General features: G+C 43.6%; 1 protein-coding gene across 4 annotated transcripts in view; it reads left to right on the top strand.

Moving 5' to 3' along the window:
* The window catches only part of LOC117451203 (trinucleotide repeat-containing gene 6A protein-like), a 49,258-nt gene that overhangs the window by 12,228 nt on the left and 12,579 nt on the right, over positions 1 to 24,451 (top strand). The window contains exons 3-16 of one of the 4 annotated variants that reach the window (XM_034089374.2): positions 2,843 to 2,943; positions 8,653 to 8,940; positions 9,684 to 9,731; positions 11,409 to 13,469; positions 13,600 to 13,795; positions 13,912 to 14,366; positions 14,682 to 14,813; positions 14,931 to 15,137; positions 18,253 to 18,441; positions 18,582 to 18,742; positions 18,991 to 19,068; positions 19,244 to 19,411; positions 21,036 to 21,191; positions 23,996 to 24,115. In XM_034089374.2, the coding sequence (XP_033945265.2) occupies positions 9,686 to 9,731; positions 11,409 to 13,469; positions 13,600 to 13,795; positions 13,912 to 14,366; positions 14,682 to 14,813; positions 14,931 to 15,137; positions 18,253 to 18,441; positions 18,582 to 18,742; positions 18,991 to 19,068; positions 19,244 to 19,411; positions 21,036 to 21,191; positions 23,996 to 24,115 (3,969 nt within the window). In that variant the 5' untranslated portion in view covers positions 2,843 to 2,943; positions 8,653 to 8,940; positions 9,684 to 9,685. Of the gene's footprint in view, positions 1 to 2,842; positions 2,944 to 8,652; positions 8,941 to 9,551; positions 9,732 to 11,408; positions 13,470 to 13,599; positions 13,796 to 13,911; positions 14,367 to 14,681; positions 14,814 to 14,930; positions 15,138 to 18,252; positions 18,442 to 18,581; positions 18,743 to 18,990; positions 19,069 to 19,243; positions 19,412 to 21,035; positions 21,192 to 23,995; positions 24,116 to 24,451 lie in introns of those variants that run through there. The other 3 variants (XM_034089378.2, XM_034089375.2, XM_034089376.2) reach the window with 3 other exon arrangements.

The following is a 24,451-nucleotide window of genomic DNA, read 5'->3' on the forward strand; positions in this document are numbered from 1 at the left end:
ACAGATCAAAATAGCATTTCAAGCTGGTTTCATTTCTGAAATGAATCCCTGAGTGAACAATTCAACATTTTGATATGGCTTCAGGCACAGTTTCTCAGTATAAAAATGAACTTTCTGAGGTAGCACTAGCAGTGAACATCAATAAACATGAAAAGGAGGGTAAAACATAAAACATCAATGAGGAAAAGTCAGTGCCAAACAATTAAAATGTAAACTTTAGACTTGAAGTGCAATAAAATACTTTAGCATAACTGAAGGGAAAGGTTTATTTTTTTAATAGTTTTCCCTCCAATTTTTTTTTTTTTTTTTTTTTTTTTTTTATCACGATAGATACGATATCTCTGAAAAAGCATATCGTGGAGACCTAATATCGTCACGACGATATATATCGTCATATCGCCCACCCCTACGTTCACGGTCTTTTGGTTACACATGGCTTTAGCATCAGCTCTGATCACGGCTGCGCTCAGCTGTGCTGTTTGTAAGATGTATGGATTTTTTCCTAGGATTATGCATTTAGATCCACATCACTGACTGTAAGTGTCCTGTTAAGTGATTTCCAATCGTTTTTCCCCTGGCTTTATGATACATTTGCCATTAGATTTAACTGATGGTAATGAGTTGATGCATTCTACAGGGGATGCCTGCCATTTTCACATTTCCCTTTTTAAAAGGATAGGAAACATCTTTGCTATTGAAGATAATACTTGGAACATTTAAACCTTTCATTTTTAAAGCAGAATCATATATCAAGATCTTGTTGTTGGCTGCTATAGCAACACTGTTTCAATATTGAATATGAGCCACTGTGCAATTATATAACTGAACTAGATGACTACATATTTAATGGTGCAGCCGTGGTGTCTGTGTGAGCCGGTTCAGCGTCTCCGTACATCTCTCTGTTTATAGTTTAGGTAAGTGTGGTGCTGTAATCCCATTATCGGATTAGCCTGCAGCTTTCTCCTGCAGGCTAAATGGCACACCCGCTGCGACTGGTGCAGATACACTTTACACCCGCCGAGGGAGAAGCCACAGTCTGATAGCAAACTAATACCACACTAAATGGAGGTAATTTTTTATGGGAGCCAAAAGTAAAGTACAATATTTTATATATTGAGGCTTGGTGTTTTGTCACCAGGCCTTATATCAGCAAAAAGTGATGCAACAAACATGCTCTTTTCTCTGCATGATACGGCTCACTATTCCTATTCCTTTTCCCCCTATTCTATTGGCTGTCGTGACGCTGCTTGAAATTGTGTCACATTGGCAACCAAACAGGAAGTGTATGGCCAAGTTTGTAGTAAAATGCAATGCTTTTGACGTTTCTTTTCTATTTAAAAGTGCAATCAATGTGTGCAAGTTACCATGCTCATCGACTCATCAGTGGTCAGCAGTGTTTTAACGTTTGCTCTTAGTGTTGGCTCAGCTCCCTTTGAACCTGAGTTCAAATGGTATTCCAAAATAAAGTACCAGGTAGTATTAAGAGAATAGGGAGTTAGGGAGAGCTTTGTCGAAACACCAGAGACTGGAAATATAAATAGATGATTTAAGGGATTTAACCAATGTTTGTTTTTATTAGATTAGTTGTTAAATATATTTTGTAGGGCTGTCAAACGATTACAATTTTTAATCAGATTAATCACAGCTTAAAAATTAATTAATCATGATTAATCACCATTCGAACTATGTCCAAAATATGCCATTTATTTATGTATATTGTTGTGGGAATGGAAAGATAAATGAAAGAAGGCGGATATATCAATTTAACATACAGTATCTATGTTTATTATAAAAAATGTCTGCATGTCAAAATGAAAGACAACCCACACACCTATCAATCATGAAACCGTGGGGTCTTAATTCATTACGTGTTGATTTCTATCAACGGGGGAGTACTTCAGGAAAGTCGACAGGGGGGGGGGGCTAGTGGAGTACTTCGTGACCACAGAGTGTGAACGTTGTGATCAGCTGTTTTAGCGCAGTTCTCCAGTGAAGGGGGGAGTCTCCCTCCGCAGCCGGTTGGCGTAGTTTTGGCACAGTTCCGTTGTACAGACCGACGTTAACAGCAGCCCTGTCTGTGCACACAGAGACCGACTCTGTCGTCCGGTGATCTAACCGCCTTCTGGAAAAGCTTCACAAGTACGTCGGTACGCAAATGCGCTTTGTGACACAAGTGACGGTACGCATTTCAGATTACGCACATAACCTGCGTACCAGTTATGTGCACCCCTGTACCAGAGCCATATTATTACTATTATATGGCTCTGCCCTGTAATACAGCAAGAGTATTCTCCGTCGGGACTTCCTGCAACAACACCACGCTGTTATCAAAGATGTTCTATTGAGGAGACGATCACTACGTGACAAAAGTTTTCAAAACCGTGGCTACTGAAATCAGTCTTACTAACTGCTGTCTGTGCAATTTACTCCGCGAGTTGGCAGACTTTATTTTGCTTACCTTAACATCATTTTTCATGGTGGGGCTAAGCCATTTCTTGGTATGGGTGTAGCCTACCCCAGCCATACCCTGGCGCTGCCACTGGTGGCACGTATGGGGCGGGCCATTCTGCACATGCGTTAAATGCGTTAAATATTTTAACGCAATTAATTCAAAAAATTAATTACCGCCGTTAACGCGATAATTTTGACAGCACTAATATTTTGGTTTAATCCGATATGATTTAATAATAAAAAAATCCGCTAATCCGGGAAATTCCAAGCTGAATTCAAGTTGAAGTGATCAATGTTTTTGTGCTTCATAAACGACAAATGCCTCTGTTTTTATAAATAAACAAATAAATACCTAGATCGGTCATTCATGGTATTTCTTACCTGTTCACAGGGAACATACCCATAGAGGGAAGAACAGTGGATGGAAGAGAGAGAGAGAGACGGAGATTGTGACGAGGACGGAGGATAAGAAGATCAAGGACTGGTCAAAAGGTGAGAGTTCAGGGCTTCTCCGGCGCTGTGGGACAGTTTTAATGCGTGAAAGTAGATCATGTAGTTATTGTCTGGGAGGATTCGTAGTCTTATAATCCGCTCTTTTCAGGGCGGCAACTTCCTTTCAACTTGGTATCTAAATTGAGCAATCTGCTTCTAAAACTCAAAAGTCTGGTACTCGGTTTTCATTGGGCCCTTTTCTCTAAACACCACATGCAAGTTTGCCCATGAAGTAAGGAGGGTATTAATATTGCACGTCTTCAGAACTTTCTCTTTGTGAAGATATTTTCACAACCGTCCGAGCTGCAGTTTTCTGTGGAGACACATTTCTGGCAACACATGATACAATTTGGCTCAGTATAAAATAGCTCAACTCCCAAAAGACTTCCAAAAACTGCTTGGCTCAAGACTTAAACTCGTATTTTATTTATTTTGACTGCTTATTCATTGCAGCCAAGAGACCTTGACATGTTTCAAAAATATTTAAATGTTTATTTTTCCAATACTTTTTCTTCCTTGCATGTTCCTCTTGTTGTTTCTCCCTGAAGTGCCGTGTGCTTTTCTCTTACGATGCTGCCGGTGTGCTTTGCCATGTGACCTAATGGTGTTTTCCATTCGATTTGTAGTTTCCATTGAGTCCGGTTTGTACAAGACTACTAATGTTACAGCTGCAAGTACTAGGGGAGTGTAGGTAGGTAGTCTGATGGCATCTATCTCTGACCTTGAACGTGTCTTTATGTTGCTCTCTCTCTCGCTTTTGTTTTTGTTTTCACTCCTCCGCCCTCGTCCTGCTGTGTCTATAGTCTCACCCTCGTACTGTATTGTTGGATTACAAACAGAGAAGTAGTTCAGAGTTTAAGTCGCGGTAGTACCAAACTGTGAACTGGCACAGACATTTATCATATATTGGTTGCACAAGTGTTATCATTGTAACTCTGAAAGACTCAGTGTCTGTACTCAACAGTGTCTTTACTATAGCTGCAGTCTATGCTGATTTGCTCCCAGTTGTCAGCAGCTCTTTAGCATACATACGTTTGATTGTCTTTCTATTGTAGCTTTTAGAATGTGAGGTTTTTCTTTGGCTAATTATATTTGACTGAATTTGAGACTGTGAAATGAGTTGCAATATTGGAGAGGATGATGACTTTATTAAACATTATTCACATTAACATATACCATAACAAAAACAATTATATTCGTTTTTTTGTTGTACAAAGTGTACCGTTTGTAGGCAAGGAGCCCAATAGTTTATTCAGATATTTTTCAATGACCAAATATTACTGCGATTTGGGAATGGCACTAGTCCATACATTACAATACATTTTCAAAGAAATTCATTGTGCAGCCCTATTATTAAACAAAGCATGCTCTACTCCTACAAAATGCCATCCACTCATTGCTACACCAGCAACTAGAAAGGCACCAACCTACACTCCTATTGATAATTGATTTCAAACCTTGCCTGCCTGGTGGCAACCTGGGTGTGGGCGGGCATGTGACTGTAAAGTCAAATGGATGACTGAATAATGGAGAAACCAGTGAATGAGTCACACGCAACACCCGAAGCTTGTGCCTTTTGCGTACATGGCTCTTGGTTTGTGTGTGGTTGCCCCTCTAAAACCCCTCCCAAAGAATCCTGGAAGAGGCTGTGTGACAAGTGCGCTTATCTGCAGCCACACACAAATTCAAATTTGATAAAAGTTTCTCACATGCTGGGATTGTAATCTCGTTGACTACATGTTTTGAAAATGATGCGATAATGTACGTTTAAATCCTTATTGATCGAAGTTGAAGCAGGAAACTGTTTGCTTCCAAGTTCCCTTTACGCTTCACTATTGATTCAAAAGAGGGTTTTGCATATTGCAGAGAGACACTTGGCATGTGCTTCTGTGGCTGATGTCATCCTGCTCGGACAAGCCCGGTGGAATTGGGAGTGTTTAGGAATGTTGTCATAACAACAGGGTATTCCCTTAAGAGAGCGCTTTCACTGGTTCAGTGCAGCTCACACTGTATATTCTGGATGGGTTACCACAACAACTCCAACAGACTGTTTATCTTTAATATTGCACTGTTTATTGATATGATGGTGTTTCCAGGACAAAGGCAGCAACCCTGAAACTTAAACATGTAGGAGGAATGTTTGACAATGTGCTTTTGTCAGAGCAAGAGCAGATATTTAAACACAGTGCTATGGAGGTGGAGGAAGACAAATCACTTTTATGCCAACACTCGCTGTAAAGCCAATCTGTATCATGACCTCTGTATGTGTGAGTTTTTTATACTCTGATACAGCCCACTCTTTCATTTCGTTTGTTGCTGAGAGCCGGATGTGTTTTAGCAGCATGCAAATGGTGTTAAAAATACGTCATCTTTTGGCAACAAAGCACCATGCTTCAAATAGATTTTGCAGTTGCATGGCAACAGAAGCACACGGGGAAAATGCCGTCAGCTTAAAGCAATGTTCAGTAGACGGGAGGGTGTTTTTTGGATGTCAGGTCAAACGGCTTTTTTTGGCATGCATTGTTTGTCCATTAGCTCGCCCTCACTGTGTATGTAGGTAAGTGTTTGGCGTCACTTTCTAAACGATACAGATCAGGCAAAACAAGCTACCTATGAACTCAAAACACATCTTGATTTGAATCCAACATAAAACAGTTTGTACCTTTTTGAATTTTCTTAGTCAACCTGCTTTTTAGTGTTTTTTTTTAGATCCACCTCTGTTATACTCCTACTCTCTCGGTCAGTTTATGTAACCGGTGAGGTGGAAAACAAGGCCAAAGACGTTTATCGGTTCATTCTATGGATCATTTCCGCTCTCCGGCTCATAGGCCACTTTGCATCTTCAGTTTCTGCCGGTTACACGGAGCACACATTCTACTGGGTGCATGTGCTGCTGACTGCAGGAAGTTGACCTCTTTCCTTTTTATACATGTTAGAAGCTGCAGCTGCATTCCTCACATCAACCTCAGCGACAGGCTCTTTCTTTCCTCGTCCCTCCTTTTTCCACATTCCTCTCTTCTCTCCTCACATTTACATTTGTTGCTTTTTTTGCCATTCGCTTATTCACATTTCCTCTTTCTCTCTCCCCCGTTAGACACACTCTCTGTTTGTGTCATGTCCCCGTATTCCCTCTCCTCCCCCCTCCCCTCTCTCAACCCGCTCTGTCTGTAAGATGATAGCAGCAGTCGGGCCGCTGCCAACTCCAGGGGCCCTCACGAAAGCTGTTCTCAGATGGGAACACGGGGGGGGGAGAGGAACAAACTGTACTCTGTACCGAGCAAAGAACACGCCTATACTCAGTCGGGTTAAGCCGCATTTGCACACATTAATAATGGTGTTGTAATCAAGGTTCATCGGTCATTTTGCACCACATATGCGTAAAAATGCAAGCTAGCTCTTGTAAACAATACTTTGTAGATGTAGGCTTGTATTTTGATTAATGGAAATGTTTGATTGCAGTCTGAAAAGTGACTATTTTTACCACCGTTAAGTGCATGATGAGTAATGCGTCTCGTGAAGTGTCTTTCTACTTTATTTTGTTTTACACTGCCTTGTAAGGACAGGCGGTACTTCTCTGTGTAGCCTCGTTGAATGTAATGCTTTGGGCTTGACAGAAGTCTTTCCATGTAGGAAGGTTGAGTCAAGATCTGTGTATGTAAACAGCTCCGTAAGCTGGAATGGGCTTGCCCTTTTCAGCGCTGCCGGAGGCTTCAGGTCAAATCTCCTTCTTCTCCTTCCTGGCGCTGGTTTGCGTTTTGGATGCGGCTTCTGCTGTGAAATACTTTTGAGACAGTTTCTTTGGGAAGCAAGTTTTGTAATGATGATCATATCATTGTCCCGTCTGTTTTTTGATTGGGTCCAGAGGGTAGCTCAGCAGCTTCTGGCAGGCCTCATGTTGAGATGCTGGCGCTGTGCCCGGGATAGCTAGGGAGCTGTGAGTTAACAAAGGTGGAGTTTGGCCTCTTCGTCGTGCGTCCGTAGGGTTTTATAGCTTTAGTTGCTGGTTTGTGCGTCTCAAAGTAACCTTTGCTTGAATTGCAATATTTGGCAGATTTTGTGTTGTTGCTATACGGTTACTACAATAAACAAACCATGCAGTGTTAGAATCAATAAAGTCTGACACACACGCTCAAACCTGTAACAGATGCAAGCTTCATTGCATCTGCAAACTTGTCTACTGGCCACACACTGGTTTGTTTGTTCTCTTATCATATTGGCTAGTGACCCGAGTGGTTGCTATTTGAACTGGAGGCTTATAAATAGACCTGTGTACTGCTGCAGCAGGCAGAGAGAGCCAGCACACTTGTTAACCTTCTCTAGGAAAAGGTCGGGAGACACGTACACACAAACGCACACTTCTCGCTGTCAAATGCACTGGTCCACTTTTACTGAAGGATGTTGAGGTGTGCCGTTTTCCTCTTCCTCCTCTTAATGTTTTAACCGCCCTCTTGTGCTTTCCAGTCCAATCCAACTTTATTTATATAGCACTTTAAAACCTCCAGACCAAAGTGCTGTACAGAGAGATATATAAAATCACACTACTCGGCTCACAAAACATACAAATAAGTATAAAATCACGTAAAAGATACGAACACAAAACAAACCAGAATAGACGGGATTTAAAAACAGACAGTGTGGGAGCCCGTCTGATTAGCAAGGGCAGTTCGTTCCAGGTCGTTTCCTCGCCTCTTTTCTTTCTCTGCATCAGGATAAGAGATGTTGCTTGCCAGTTTTAAGCCTGTTGTATAACTCTAATCTAGTTGAACCAATACACTTGCATCCCCTTTAAGAAGGTGTGCAGGGTGGTCTGTCTACTTCCCACTCGTTTTTCATGCTGCTTTTCTGACTCACTTGGGAGTACTTTTCTTAATCTCATGGCAACAGAGAGATTCATGTAATGACTCTTAACAAACAAACAAACACATAATGAAAGGATTAAGCTGTTTATACCCTGGGTCAAAACATTTCCTAATGTATCTCCCAAACATTATTGGCAAAATGGAAGAAGCTGCCAACACTTGTCGTGACAGTTGGAGTTCACCTGCATCTCGGTTTTAATGAAGCTGTGCATCAAGGCTAAGGAGATGCCAAGTGGAAATTAAAAGAAAAGTGATCAGCTTTGTTCGCTTTTTGAAAGGTGGGGGTTAGAGGTGTTGATAGTCGATACAATTAATAACTGTATTTTTGTATCACCTTTCATATAAGGATGCATTACAAAGTGCTTAACAGAACAACCAGAACCAAATACTGATAGAAATACAAATAAAACAAAGAGTTCGATAACGATACAATAAAACATGTACACTGATACCAGTAAAATGTCCTGAATTAAAAGCCAGTGAGGACGACATCAAGCAAGCCAACTGCCCTTTTCAGTAATGATAGACACAATTTCACTGCAAACGTCCTTGTGGCGATCCTTACACTGTCACAGTCAACAGAAGGCCAATTCTCCATAGCTAGACAAGTGAAACTTTCCCATTGTTGGTGACTGCATGATGGTTTGATTATGTTCTGTTCATGCTGTGAATTAGAATAAAAGTATGAGCCATGAGGTCATCCTGGTGTCTGAAATGATCTGGAAACCCTTGCTGTTGGTGATGAATGTCCTGATTTTAAAACGGTTGTTTTTGAAGTTATTAATAATTCATAGGTTCAAAATGTTAACCTTACCATCTCTCTCTTTTCTCTTTCTGTCTCTCTCCGCAGTGCCAGAGCATACCAAGTCAAGACAGAGTCCTAAATCTAAACAACTTCCCCCCCTTCCCCCTCCCCACAAATACACATACACACACAATCGTACACACATACAGTCCTCAGCAATGCCAAGGGGGCACGATCAGCCTGCTGCCCGCTCTGACAAGCCCTGCCTCTTCACCTCAGGCGCTTGAGGGCTGTGCCCTGTGAGCTTTGTCCTTTTGACCTCCCATTGGTCCACCTTAGAACCGGAGGTCACTCGTTCTCCACTCGACCCGGGGCCACGAGCCGCACTCACAGGTAAACTACAAAAAAAAGAACAAACCAAATGCAAGAAAACTGTTTCACACTCGATTAGATCCGACATTCTCAAACACGTACACAGACACAAGACTACAAAAACAATCTGTCTGCCAATAACACATTCTTGGATAGGCAGGAAGATAGTTGTTCATTTACATGACAATCAAGGTGGGTGTGTTCTGGCACATGTCTTCTGATGAGTTTCTACTTGTCCCTATATTCCCTATAGTTGTAAAAACAAAATAAACTTGTCAGAAAAGTAGCAGATTTCCAATTTGTGTAAGACTACAAAATAACATCCTAACGTGAAAACATAATAATGTTTAGCATTATTAACCTAAAGGTAAGGCAGCTATTAGTCTCCTGAGGTTTTTGAAAGTGATGCAAATGGTTTGGCTTTACCAATACCAAATTCAGCTCAGACGAGTCGGAGAAATACACAAACATGAAACAATTACTTGCTAAATTGAAATATTTGTTAATATTGTAATACAGATGATCAACTGTAAATACTGACCTAGTTTCAGCAGGGTCTGTACTAATACTCCTCTACTTTGCAAGTCCTTCTAATTTTCAACCCCTCTGACTTTAAACTTGTTTTTCTTACTGTTTGCTTGATTCCCATTGAATGTCCTGTTCTGTATTAACTTTCTAACATCTCCGCTGTGTGTTTTCTTATGGCTTTCTCTCGAACTCGCTTTAAGTCTGTTTGACAGTCTTTCCTCTCTCTCTGTTTCCAGGCATGGCTCCCATTCGGGATTCCGTCAGCCACTCCCCTAATCAAACAGGTGACTACACATAGCCTTCTTCTTTCCCGTTCTTTTGCGCTTCTTCATTCTTCTTCCTCCCAATGTCTTCCTTTGGCTCTCTCTGCTCTGTGATCGGCAGACTCGGTAAACCCAGACTCATTTTTCCAGGCTTATCAGAGAAACTGATAAGAGATGAAAGTGGGTGTGGAAAGGGTGCCAGAGGAGACTTGGCAAGCAAACAAGTTACGTGCAACAGAGATCGGAACAGAAACATACAGGGTGTCTGCGGGGTCTTAAAAAGTATTAAAAGATGATAAATCAATTTAGCGAAAATTAAGGCTATTAAAAAGTATTAAACGGCATTTTCCAAGGTGTTACATTTTGTAGCTTGTTTTCAATAAGTATATAAATTGTCCAAAGAGGTTGTATTCTACAGTCTGCCTGAATGTAATCATGGCGTAGGTGTGTAGTGTGATTCTGTGTAGTTTATTTATGGCATCCCGTTGGATTTGACGTCGTCTGAACAGGACATCGCACGCTCACTGCTTGATGGTGCGCAAGGTTGTTAAACATCGTTATGGAGAAATGCAAGTTTGCGTCCAAATGGTTGGAAGATAAGGAGGAAGGACAATCAATACTGTATATAGTACATTTGAGGTAAAGTGTGTAAATGTAACCGGTTAAAACTCCAAGTGGCGATGAGGTCTTAAAATGTACGGAAAGGGTCTTAAAAAAGGTCTTTAAAGGTATTGCATGTGACTTCAGGATTCCTGCAGATACCCTGAGTATTCAAATAAAATGGAGCTGAGCTGCTTTGAGCCTCGTCAGAGCCAATGCCCTGGCCTTGCTGTGGTAAGCTTGGCTCACAAACTAGCTGATTGCAAAGCTCATGTTTGTTTTCAAACCATAAAAAAAAAGACCAAAGGTCAGTTGTGTTTTTAAAACATCCTCCTTTACAAATATAGTCTCTTTATCTTAGTCTTGCACATTAATAATAATTCCTTCACATTAAACCAGTATTCTTGTAAAAATGTTCATTCATTAATTACCACAGCGAATGGGCTCCCACTGCACAAATGCAGTTTGAGTTACGAAAATGCGGCAAATAATGACGGCACAGCACAGAGGGCCCGCTGCAGCTCTGAAAATGCAGGCACTTGAGTCAGAACTGAGTGTGTTCATAATGGCCCTGAAAGCAAAATCACAAGTAGCAGATCATAAGTGTTCTCTGGAGTCTAATTTTAGAGACATGCCAAGTCTGAATGCAGATGCTCTCAGACAGTGGTTTTGTATCAGGAAAAATAGGATTAGAGTTAATTTCAGCTGGTGTCACTCCCTCCTGCTATTTCACACACAATTGCCATCTCCCCTCTCCCGCTGATGGTCGTCGGCTGCCCTCCCTGAATCCTAGTTTATAGCTTTGGCATGCTTCTGGGTCCCGCTGTGGTGACAAAATGGTGGCAGCTGTGTCCAGGCTCAGCCCTGGCACTGATCAAATCCAGAACAGTTGGGTAGCTGAAAGTTGGAGGAAATAGAAAAATGACAAAGCCACTGTGAATGAGGCGAATTTCGAACGGTTTCATTTAATAAAGTACATTTTACTATCCCAACATTTTCTTCACCGTGATGAATCTGCACCTTTGGTAATTGTTTGATTTTGATTTTAAATGTTTTTCTAACCCTATCCCCTGCCATGTCCACCCTTCCTCTCTGCAGGTCTGGAGCACCCTGGCTTGGACTCGCAGTATGAGCCTTCCCCCTGGTCCTCTGGCTCTCCCTGCAGCGGTGACGGCAACACCAACTGGGGAAAAGTCCTAGTGGACGGAAGCACCGACAAACCCAACAACCCTTCTTCAACCAACTCTTCCGTCTGGCCTCCGTCTTCTTCCTCGTTCTCTTGCTCCTCGTCTTCTTCCTCTTCTGGCTGTGGGTCAGGATCGGACCCAGAGTTGGCGTCAGAATGCATGGACGCAGATTCTAGCTCCTCGATCGGCTCGGAGAAAAACCTCGCCGCTGTGACGACAGTGATGATGATGTCAGCAAATGCTCCTTCCTCTGTGTCTTCTACAGCTTCTTCTCCCTCCTCTATGGTGACTTCCGACATGATGGTCGGCGTTTCGGTGAACGGAGACAGCAACGGCAACAGTCGTCAGATAATCGGCGGAGGGATGGGAGGCATCGGCGGTGCAAATAACGGAAATAATAACCTCACCGGGTCCTCCCACTACTCCGCGGCTGGGTCCAGCAGTATTGGCAGCAATAACATGGGCAACCACAACAAGCCCGTCAATAACAGTGGTGTCTGGGGCAGCAACATGATCTCTGGAGGAAGCACCCCCTGCATCAATGGAGGGTTGAACCCAAACACTTTAAACCCAAATGCCAACCATGGTGCCTGGCCACAGAATCCAAGCTCAGTGTCCCAGGGCCAAAGGCCTCCTCAGGCTCAGGGGATGAAACTGGGTATAGCTCCCCAGCAGGGCCCCACGCTTGGCTGGGGCGGCATGGTAGCTCCCAACAACAGCAGTACGATGGAAGACACCGAGGTGAATAATGGTACAGCAAGCAGCAAGGTGTTAGAAAGCAGCAACAGTGCAAATGGTGGCCTACAGCTGACCAATCTTAACACTGAATCCAATGGACCAAATAACACTATGATGAATACTACTACTACTACTACTAACGCCACAATGACCTCTAGTCCACCAAACTCTACAGCCTCACCCCAACTCAGCGGGGATTGTTCCTGGGGCTCTATTGGAGGAGGGAACGTGAGTCCGCTGGCAAATGGAAACTCCATATCAGCCACCCAGCACCCCAAAGGAGAGCTGGGAGGACCTGGGACCTTCGGTACGCCTTGGGGCGCAACTACCTACCCTGGTGAAAAGGGCCCCCTAAATGCAGACACTGTGAACCCACAAAACCCTGCCTTACTGCAGGCCGGGAACCCCCAAATATCCTCTACTGCTGCTTACAAGAGTAATAATAACCACAATAACACTGGGGCCCCACACTGGGACCAGGGGCCTGCCAATAACCCAAACCAGCCTCAGAGCAACTCCTGGGGTAATCAAGTCCAAGGCTCTGCAGGCCAAACGCCAGGAAATGGGAACCAAACTACGATGGGCCCTCCAGCAGGGATACCCCGGCCCTGGGGGAGCAGCGCGTCTTCTTCCTCTTCCTCATCGTCCTCTACCACATCCAACAACAAGATGCCGAATGGAGAATGGGGAACGACAGCTCCTGGTATCAACCAATCAGATGCTGGAAGCCATAAAGGAAGCTCTGCCAACAATGGCTGGAAGAGCTTGGAGGATGACGCCATGGGAGTAGGAGGAGGAGGGGGAGTAGTAGGAGGGGCAGGGGGAGTAGGAGGGGCAGGGGGAGTAGGAGGGGCAGGGGGAGTAGGAGGGGGTGTAGGAGGAAGTCACGCCTCAGGGAGCGTCACTGGAGGCTGGGGCCGCTCTGGAGGAAGTGAGGGAAGCGGAGAGAGCTCCGGAGGCCGATCCAGCGCCGACAGAGACCAGTCAAAAGGGGGAATCCACAGAACGGTTATCCCTCCTGGGCCAGTAGTATCGGTTGTGCCCCCGGTCGACGTGGACCCGAGAGTCCTTTCCAACACTGGATGGGGACAGACACCCGTTCGACAGAACACCTCCTGGGATGTCAACTCTCCCGTTAATAGACAAGTTCCTAGAGGTGACGAAAGAAAGCAAAGCAGCGGAGGCCCCGGATGGGGCACAGCAACACCGGCAGCTCCCTCCCAGACCTCCGGAGGTAGGAAAATCATGATAATTAAACTTTTTTGTGGATATATTTTAGAGATCTTAACACACATTAAAGTAAGACCACAATTACACACAAAAAAGTCGGCAAAAGATTGACTTCCCTTTTGGTTTGCTTGCAGGTTGGGGTGGTGGGCCGGGCAACTCGGGTCCAGGTCCAGGAGGCTCTGGCTGGGGCGAGCGACAAAACTCTAGTTGGGACAATAAAGCCCCAGCAAACGGAGGAGGTGGGCAGAGCAGCTGGAACGATGGATCCGGCTACAAGGGTGGCAACAACAACAGTAACACTTGGAGCAATAACACCAACAAAGACGACAGGTAATTAATGATTGGACATTTCAGAAATACTGATTTGAACAACACAGAAATATAGTTTGAAGCAAGTTTAATGTGACGCCTAATTGAGTAACTGATCTTTTTTATTTATTTGTTAGATCCAATACCTGGACTAATGCGCCCAAACCGCAGCAGCAAGGCTGGGGTTCGCAGAGTGGACATGGAAGGGAGGGCTGGGGTCACGGTGGAGATGGACCCAGAGCAGGGGGCAACAACCACTGGGAGGGGCGGGAGAGGGATAGCGACAGCAACCGCTCAGGCTCCGGATGTTGGAGCGAGCAGAGCCGAACCAACACCAGCGGCGGCGGCGGCAGCACCTGGGCGGGCGGCGGAGGATCAAATACTCCAGAACGGAGCACCCAGAACCCAGGCTCCAACTGGGGCGACTCAAACCCTCAGAAACCCAACCCTCAGGGTCACAGCCAGGGCTGGGTCGAGCCCGCAAAGAACAACCAGAACTGGGGTGAGCACAATCCAAAGCCCGCCAGCGAGTGGGGGAAAGCTCCTGAAGCCAACATGTCCCGAACCAATCCACCCCCCACCAAGCCCGCAGGTACTTATCTGGAGTATTCATCCAATCAGAATCTCTTTTTTAAATCAAGAATCCTATATTTTTGTTTATAAGCAAGTCTAAATATGCCTGTGTTTAGTTTATGTATAGTTTACGGACCTTTCAATTGATACAATGTAAGTTAATACTAAATGGACAACAACATTTTAAAAAAGACTGAAATGTTGAGATGTACATTTGAGAAATGCATACTATGTTAAAACAAATCTTTAGAAAAGGCCATAGGGCACCAAAACAGAATTCGTAAGTGGGAGGACACGCACTTGATGGCTCACTTTTTGTGTTTTCTTCCACCAGGCTGGCAAGGAGGCCCAATTCCCGCAGCAGTTCAGAAGGAGGAAACTTCATCTGGGTGGGAAGAGCCTTCTCCTGAGTCTGTTCGCAGAAGGAATGAGATCGATGATGGGACAGCAGCTTGGGGAGAACCAGGTAAACACTGAGCACACTAGGAATCCCTTCAAAAACTGCTTTGCAGAGTCTAAATCATTCAAAACTCGAACCTCTTATTGACTTGATGACTCGAACTTGATTTAACTCTCTTCCCAGCCGCTAAACACGGCGTTGGAGCTGGCAACATGTGGAGCAAGACCAGACAATCAGAGCATGAGGCTACGAGTCAGCCCCCTCAGCACCAGCCCCCTCAGCACCAGCCCCCTCAGCACCAGCCCCCTCAGCACCAGCCCCACCCGCCTCGCAGCGTCATGCATCCTCCTCCGCCCGTGCAGCCTATGGCCCAGGACAAAAGCTGTAACAGTAAGTTTAAATATGTATGCGCAGGTTTTGAAGGCACGTACAGTTCACACCTGTATGTTTGACACGGCGCAGGTAGAAGCCAGATGAAGCCAAATTAATCAGCTGTTATTTGTATCCATATGCATTATTAATCTATGCGTTACATTTAATAAAAGGTATTGAATAACCAAAACTTCAACTCCCTAGCTTCACTCGTTAACACAACTATGAAATGACAAAAAGGTGTGGTGTTACGCACAACATTTTTACACCCATTGTGTACTATTCTAAAATGGCTGAGCCAGACCTTCTCGTGTTTTTCCCCGACTAGATGTTGCAGCCAAATTATCAAATGTTTTGTCATTACACGTTTCAGTGGTTGTTAGCCTGCAGGGATACTTTCATCGCTGCACACTTGAATGACAGCCTTTCAATTGCTTCCTTAGTTTTGCACACTCTCAAATGCACACTTCAGATAACATGCACTGACTGTGGGTGGATTAGCATGCAGATTACAAATGTTTTACTTTGAGCAATATTGAGATTCATGTATAAATGCTAGGACATCAGCAAGTATCTGAAATGGTACGAGTGTCTAAATGGTGCAGCCTTGAATAGAATAAAAATCCCCAATTTCCACCCACTCTCTTTTTGGGACGGCTGGTTTTAAAAGGATTTGGACAGTACAAACAATTAAAACGTGTGGATTCAGATATGTATTCAATAGCATATACAATCTGCACAGGACATGGAAACAATCTCGTCCAGACACTCTCCCCCATCTCCCTACGGTGTTGTCTATGTTGAAGGCTCTTTGTAAAGCTGGTTGAGTCACCCCTTTGGAATGCTAAGAGCATCGATTTTTCTCTTCTCGTTTTTTCCACCTCCCTTTTTTTCTCTTTCACCCGCCAATTCGGGCTTACTGTAGGAACTGGCTTTTAGTCTTGGCTTGGTAATAGGAGTAGTTCCAGTGTACGACGGGGAATAGTAAAAAGAGTAAGACAGCCATTCTGTAGAAGTGGGTTGAGAAAGGGGGGTTGGGGTTATTTGGGGTTGCTGTCGAGTGAGCTAACTGGAGCAGCAAACTGGGAAGGGTGGGGCAGAGCAGCTAGCGACTGTAACGAGAGAAAGGACCAGGATGTAGATTTACAATTTTAAAAATTAAATGTAAAAAAATGAAGAAAAACACACTATCCTTTTAATAGAAAAATATGTAAGGGAAATTAGGATGATAACATTTTATATGTATTTACAGATGTGTTACTAGAGAAAAGAATTTAAACAAATGTAAAATTGTACTTGAACATCGATTCTTTTAGAAATAATATTTTTTAAAGTCTTTACAACTTCAGTTTAAGGTTACTGTTTATCTATTGATGTGTGTTTGCATCTGTACAAACGTGTACGTACTCCTGTTTAAAGTGTATAGCAAGTGTGCTACTGCATGTATGTTTAGCTCAGTGTGCATGTTTCTTTTTGTTGTCATGTGCGAGTACTTGTGTTGGAGCATGCCCAGTCACATGAGGGACACTGGAGCCTGAGGCAGCCCCATGATATGTCCTATTTTTAAGGGGAGGTATCCCTGGCATCTCCCGAAATGCCTTCTGGAGCACGTCTGAGTTGTCAGCTGAAATGGGAGACTTTCTAACGTGCACATTTTTAGGGTGCACAGGGGTCCGTGCACACAAAATAGTTGGTAAACAACACTTATATAAACAAGTTAACGCTGTGTTCCCCAGAGACAGGAGAAGGGCTCTGTTCTCTGATTCCAGCAGGAAACAAACAATGTCAACTTGCAGCAGCATTGTTAATGAGATGTGTGGAGTGGTCTGCAAAATAAATCCAAATGCTATGTAAGTCGCAATATGGACTAGTCCAATGTTCAAATCGCAGGAAGCACAATATTTGGCTAAACATGATTTTAAAAAAGACAATTTAATAAATTATAATGGAGCTGCAATGATATCCCAGCCTGCAGGTTCAACAAAACAAATTGGTTTTACAGATAATGTTAAGAAATAGCACCATAATCGTATATATATATTATCAGGGTTTCCGTTAGCCGGTAATTAGACCAGCCGGAGCATCCCTAATTATTACCGGACATTTTGACCGGCAGGTTTTGAATTTACCGGTTTTTAATAAATGTTACCAGCTAAAAACCGGTAAATTCAAAACCTGCCGGTCAAAATGTCTGGTAATAATTAGGGATGCTCCGATCGATTGGCCGCCGGTCATTATCGGCCGATATTCACTCTTAATAGTTTGATCGGTGCTCTCTATAAAGGCCCGATCAGGAGAGCTGCATCTGATCGATATGGACATAAACGCGAGTGAAGTATAACCAGATGCGAGAGAGAGAGATCAGCTGCTCAGTCTGACAGAGACACCCAGCTCTGCATGATCACCTGAAGCCCCGCCCACTGTTTAGGGCGTGGTGCAGTGGGTTAATGCGCTGATCTTCGAATCAGAGGATAGCAAGTTCGAGTCCCACTGCAGTCAGCATGTCTCGTGTAACATGTAATGTAGCGAGCTGCATGAGAAACTGACGGGCTGTCAGGAGAGAGGGAGAGGGAAAGGAGAAAAGAGAGGCTCCGTTTCTCCCGTGTTATTATTAAAAGTTTATGTAAACTTTTGAATAATGTACTTTATCTACTATAAGTAGTTTGTTTGAATGTAATAATTATGTTGTTGAAGCACATCATTTATTGAAAAATTAATCAGAACTTTTCGATCAGTTACGATTATAAACTGAAGCAATATAAAAATAAGCCCCATTAACTGAGTTTTAAACATCAGCTGGTCATAGTCCATTAATTACCTGCTAACGGAAACTCTGCTACACAGTTCTTGTTATTCTTGAGCGGTACGTTTCAAATTTGTCCGGTAAAATAAATTATTTCCGGACATTTGACCGGCAAGAAAAAATCCTAGCGGAAACCCTGATATGTGGCATTTTTTCAATAATGACAAGTTTTATAAAAAAATATTATCAAAACGTTTTTTGCTTTTATTTTGGTTGTTATTTTTGCTTTGCTACCTTCTGGTTTAAGTCTTCAACAATGATAAAACATTTAAATGAAAACCACACAGAGTGTATCGTCCTTCTAACGGGTACTGCCCTCTTCTCCACCAGGTTGGGGTGAGCCGTACGCCAAGAAGAAGGAGTCCTCGACGTGGGAGCCACCCACTCCTCCACCTGTAAAAGTGGACAACGGGACGTCTGCCTGGGGGAAACCCATGGAGACCAACTCCACCTGGGAGGAGCCCGGCCGAGATAAGAGAGACTCCGCTGCGCCTGGATGGAGCGGACAGCACAAGCCTGGTAGGAGCACACATCATTTATTTGGAGTCATGAAGTATTTCCATTACAGTCGCCAGTTATCCATCTTTTTAGTTTTCCAACAGCAACGTTTACAATCTCTCGTTGGTGTTCACTTTCTTCCTCTGTCCTTTCCTTCTTAGTAGCTCCAGGTCCCAAGCCCATGGAGACGTGGGGAGGGGGGGAGGGCAACAGCTGGGACCAGGAAGAGGAGGTGGAGATCGGCATGTGGAGCAACAGCCAACAGGACAACAGATCCCACGACCAAAACACCTGGAGCTACAAGCATAAAGTGTCCAGCAAGGTACGTGGACAACGAATTAGCGCGTTTGTAGCATGAAAACATAGATCCTTACTCTCACAGAACACCGGATATTAAATAGCAAAGCACATCATTTGTAAAGTAATTGTAGCCGTCGTCTTTATTTTGCAGAATGGATTTTATTTTGTTTCTGAAATTATCATATATTTTTCCCCTTGGGAAACACTTGAAGACACTGGAAGCATTAGCAGCCAGTTTAACCATTGGTCTTTTGTCGTACTACGTTTCAGATGAACAAACCAGTCAGCAAACAGGATGAGCCCTGGATGAGGCCGTTCGTCAACCAGTTCAACAGCATGAACTTCTCTGTAAGTCCTGTTTCTAATGATTCTTCTGTTGTCTCTCATTTACTTTTACATTCACAATATATTAATACAAATGGCTGGTAAAATATTTTTTAGGCAACGGTTGCAACCAACCTTGTTAATATGCAGCAATTTTATTCATCTTTGGTCTTTTCGAATCCATTGTCCCGTCATGCAGAGAGACTCTCCTGACGACTCCATGAAGACGGGAACAGGCATGGTGCAGGACAAGCGTATGGACATGGGCGGCATGGGAGACTACAACGGAGGGATGGGGAAGAACCCCGGGTCTCGCCACCAGCTCCACAAGGACTCTCCCATGGACCGCAGCTCTTACTATGACAAGGTATGCAGAAACATCAAAGTTACCGTGGTGTACGAATGGGGCTGGGGGTAAACATCTCAGGAACACATCAGCTGTGATTCACCAAGCTCAAATACAAAAAGGGAGGTGAATGAGTTGTAAATATGCTCTACATTAGATACATTTAGCTAACAATTGTATTCAAAGCAACTTACAATAAGTGCATTCAACCCTGAAGATACAAACTCCTTTGTATGTATTTAAACAAGGAAACAAACCTTAGTTTTAAATTAAAATGATAAACAGACACATTTATTTTAACTGCAGTCAAGAACCAAAATGTGCACACTTTTTTGCAAAATCTGGCTATTTTGAACTACTACGTTAAAGTAACTTTACCAGTTAAAGGTTAAATAATACTCTCTGCCATTGTGGTGATCTTAAGGTAGCCGAGTCTCTGCCGTCTCTCAGCCCTGTGCTGCCCCCCAGTGGGGGTTCTCACGTACCGCATTGTGGACTACAGAAAGGGATGTTAGCATGTTGTATCTCATCATTAGGATTTATTATTGAGAATATATCATTTCTAATCAATAACAGCAAATTAAATATGCTTGATTGTTATAAAAAAAGGAACTTTTACAAGTGATTTGTAATTATACAACGGAGTCATCCCCTTAAATAGCTGCCCTAGGTTTGTTTGGCTTGCTTCGCTTCTTCCTCTGATGGCGCTTTTCCACAGCAGGGCCTCGCACGGCTTAGTACGGTATGGTTAGGCCTTGGTTGGCCCGGCTCACTTTATGCTGCGTTTCCATTACAGTTTAGGAACTGGGGTAGTAACTATAGTAACGCACTGTAGGCGTGCGATTGGCTGTTCGGCTGGTGGAGCGACGCTGCGTAAAACTGCCGGGACGTCATCTTCAATGCGAACCACAAAACATCAGCAGTTAGCACTCACAGCTCCTCATATCTGTTCAGAAACTGGACAAAAGTTAAGCAAGTACAAACCACAGACTGTCTGTGTCATGGCGAATACAGTCGCTGGTCTGTAGGCCGTTGTTGTGAGTGTGGACGGAACATATACAACGTTAGCTTAGCCTGATCGATCCGATCTCCATTCAGAAAAACACGTATTTTAAAAGGTTTTTCACCTGCCGTCTGCAGACCAGTATCAGTATGTTGTTACTTCGGCATCATTTTGAAACATATGGTAAAATATGTTCATTTTGTTGTAGTTGTAGCCCCCTTGCCAGCGATTCTCTCTAACCATTCAGCAGTGGAGAGTGTTTACGTCACTAGTTTAGCATATTCAGCCCGGTTGTTGGCCTGGTAAGAACCTCGATTCTGGAAGGCCAGAAAAAAGGTGAGAAAGTAGCCCTGAGCCGGAACTACCCCTAGTGGAAAATCAAAATAAAGCTTAAACCGTGCTGCGTGCTGGAAAAGCGCCATTAGAGCTGCTTGTCTCTTATCTGTCTTTTTGGTGCCACCTCCTCATTATTCTTTTCCCACTGTCATCCCTTCCTCCTTCCTTCTCTCTCTTTTTCTTCTGCAAAATTAATTCTCTTCCTCCTTTTCTCCTTCCCTCTCTGCACTTCTCTGGCTGCTGACCTGCTTCCTGTCCCTCTGTGCTTGCTGTCCATCTGCTGTGCGCCTGGGCTTGCTTCTGCAGCTGTCCGTTTCCCCCTCTGCTTACAATAACGCGGCTCCTGACGAGCTCTCCTCCAATCAAAGCATGAGCTTTTCCTCTTCCAATTCTGCTCAGCCTTTCACCTGCCTCGAATCTGGGCCATCTCCCGCCCACTTGAGTCCTGGTGGCGCTCGGCAGGTGAGTGTGGCAGGAGGAACAGGGTGTTGGTTTTATGGGTCAACCTCAGACTCCACAATGATATTCTAGCGGGTTCACACATTTATCTGACAATTCATATTTAATTTCTTGGAAACTAGGGGTGCAACAACTAATCGACTTAATCGATTAAAATCGATTACCAAATTAGTTGCCAACTAATTCAGTCGTCGATTCGTTGGTGACGTCATCACGTGCGTTTTACGCGCCGTTAAGCTACAACGTTATCGGTACTGGGGACATTTAAAAAATATATGTCGTGTATTATTGATACAAAAACATTATATCACAGTCTTAGTGTGGCCAGCTCGTTTCTAATATGCAAAAAGACAAACAAATGCGTCTATGATGTATTTTCGATCAGACGAGATCTCTCTCCCTGGTCTGTGTGGGAGGGGGCGGGGCCGTTTACACACACGCGGCTGCTACATGCAGCAACACACACACGGAGGAGATGGCGGAGAGAACGCCGCTCCGAGGTGTTGTTAAACTTTACCCGTCTCGATGCTCGTTGCCAAAAGTGCAATAAGAGTTTAGCATGTAAGGGCGGTAACACGAGCAATTTATCAGACGGAGAAATGCACCGGGTTCGACTGTCTTTCTAGCAGCTCTGTAGCCCCGTCCACGAGTAACGTTTTCACATCAGGTGTTATGTATGCTAGCAGCAACACACGGAGTTAACTCCATTATACAAACATGGGTTAATGATTAGAGGTAACCGAGTTATTTAGTTTGTTAAAGTTTCAGCTATTCTGTTTACAATTCTGTTATCACATTATTTATTATTTGCTAAAACACTGTTGTTTCTTTTGATGTGAAATATTATTTATTTAATTTAAATGAAAAGCAATGTTCATTTTGTAAACAATTTGTTTAGTTAATTTAATAATATGTATTTTTTAATCAAGTATTCATCTTTATTGTCTTCATTGTTAGTTTCCACATGCCTAAAACAACCTCAAGCTAAATCTAAAAGTTGATGGCTAAATAAGAGCGCTTGAGAAATTGTGCAAGGCGTAACGGCCCGTCTACACTACAGCGTCGACAGCGTCGAAAGCTCCAAGCTGCTCCAAGCTGCCCATTCACTTTCAATGGGGTGACGTCACGTAGCCGCGCTTTTTCGCCGAACTGAATTGTGGGTAGCAGAGCGAGGCGTCTCGGGCGTCCCAGGTGACCAGAAGTTGAACATTGTTCAACTTCTGGTCGCCTGGACGCCGGAGTAGCCAGCGCCAGCCAATCAAATCCCGTTTCCCCAAATCTGACAGCTGAAGCGCTAGCCAATCAAACCGCGTCTAAGCTGGGAGAGATATCCCGCCGTTCATTTCTATATTTCAAAAAAAGTCAGAGGAGAAACTAACTATCGCCGTAGCGAATCACCCGGTTTTGTATGACCAGACCCTCTTCACCTCCCGGGATACAAACCGGAGGAACCAGGCATGGAGGGAGGTGGCAGAGACAGTGGGGGAAACTGGTAGGTTTTCGCCTGTTTGGGGAGTTTATATATATATTGCTCGCATAAAATCCCCGGGGGTTTTTGCTTTGTATGTCGGGGGCGGGAGATTCATGTGATTGGTTGTTGGCCGTGTTGCTTGAATAAAATCCCCAAGCTCCAGACACGCCCAGCTCCAAGCTATTTTTGGAGCTGTAGTGTGGACGCTCCGTAATAGTCCAAATAGTCAATCAATCAATCAATCAATCAATCAATGTTTATTTATATAGCCCAATATCACAAATGTTACATTTGTCTCAGTGGTCTTCACAGTGTGTACAGAATATCAGTATGACAATACGACACCCTCTGTCCTTAGACCCTCTGTCCTTAGACCCTCACATCGTACAAGGAAAAACTTCCAAAGAAAACCCAGTTTAAAGGGAACATGGGAGAAACCTCAGGGAGAGCAACAGAGGAGGGATCCCTCTCCCAGGACGGACAGACGTGCAATAGATGCCGTGTGTAAATTGAAAAGATAATACATTTGCAACATAGGTAGTCCAAATGTTTGGAAATGCATGTGTGTATAATAGGAAGATGAATCCACGAGGATGTCCATCCAGGACCTATGATCCAGGACCACAGCCACGTCTCAAGATCCAGGACACAGGACCGCAGGATCATCCATGACTGCGGATCCCAGCGTATATAGACACCAAAAAGAAAGACATTTGGGGAAGCTGGGTTAATCGGAACATGAGTGTACACGGGTATAGACAGAGAGAAGGAAGAAGTAAGATGTCCCCCGACAAACTAAGCCTATATCAGCAAAACTAGGGGCTGAATCTAATCAGCCCTAACTATAAGCTTTATCAAAAAGGAAGGTCTTAAGCGCACTCTTAAAAACGGATAGGGTGTCTGCCGCCCGAACACAAACTGGAAGCTGATTCCACAAATGTGGAGCTTGATAAGAAAAGGCTCTGGCTCCCATTGTACTTTTAGAGATTCTAGGAACAACCAACAACCCTGCATTCTTGGAACGCAATGCCCTAGTAGGACAGTAGGGTATAATGAGTTCTTTAAGGTAAGATGGCGTCTGCCCATTAAGGGCTTTGTAGGCGAGAAGAAGAATTTTAAATTCTATCCTGTGTTCTATAGGGAGCCAGTGTAAGGCAGCCAGATTAATCGTTTCATTAATCGATAGATTAATCGACTATCAAATTAGTCGTTTGTTGCAGCCCTATTGGAAACCTTTGTTCACAAAGACACAAAACAACAAAGTATTCTGATTCTGGTTTTTCAGTGTTTGCAAGTTGTTTGACCTTCTGCTTGTGTGTGTTGTCTCCCTTCTCAGAATGTAAACCCTATGATGGGTGGCAGCAGCGTAGCACAGGGCCGAGGCGGCCCCCAGTCGCAGATCCCCCCCCAACCCAACCTCCGCAACCAAGTGCCTCCACCCATCCTGCCCCCTCAGGTAAAACACCATACCTGCTTTCTCTAAGATAGCATTGCATCTACTGCTCATTAGTTCAAATGTTGTCCATGGTTTGATTTGTGTTTTATCCAAAAATGTGTATATATATATATATATATATATATATAAATGTATATATATACATTTAAATGGTCATTAAAAACCTGGAAAAGTCATGAAAATTCTAAATGCTAATTCCAGGTCCTGGAAAAGTTATGGAAAACAATATTTTTCCGAAGTTTGGGAAAATTCATGGAAATGTAACTAAAGTTGCATCAACTATAATTTATATTTTATCTAATCGCTGAAATAGTAATACTATAATGATAATAAATA

The sequence above is a fragment of the Pseudochaenichthys georgianus genome, chromosome 8 (genome assembly GCF_902827115.2).
Source record: "Pseudochaenichthys georgianus chromosome 8, fPseGeo1.2, whole genome shotgun sequence".
NCBI classification, from domain to species: domain Eukaryota; kingdom Metazoa; phylum Chordata; class Actinopteri; order Perciformes; family Channichthyidae; genus Pseudochaenichthys; species Pseudochaenichthys georgianus.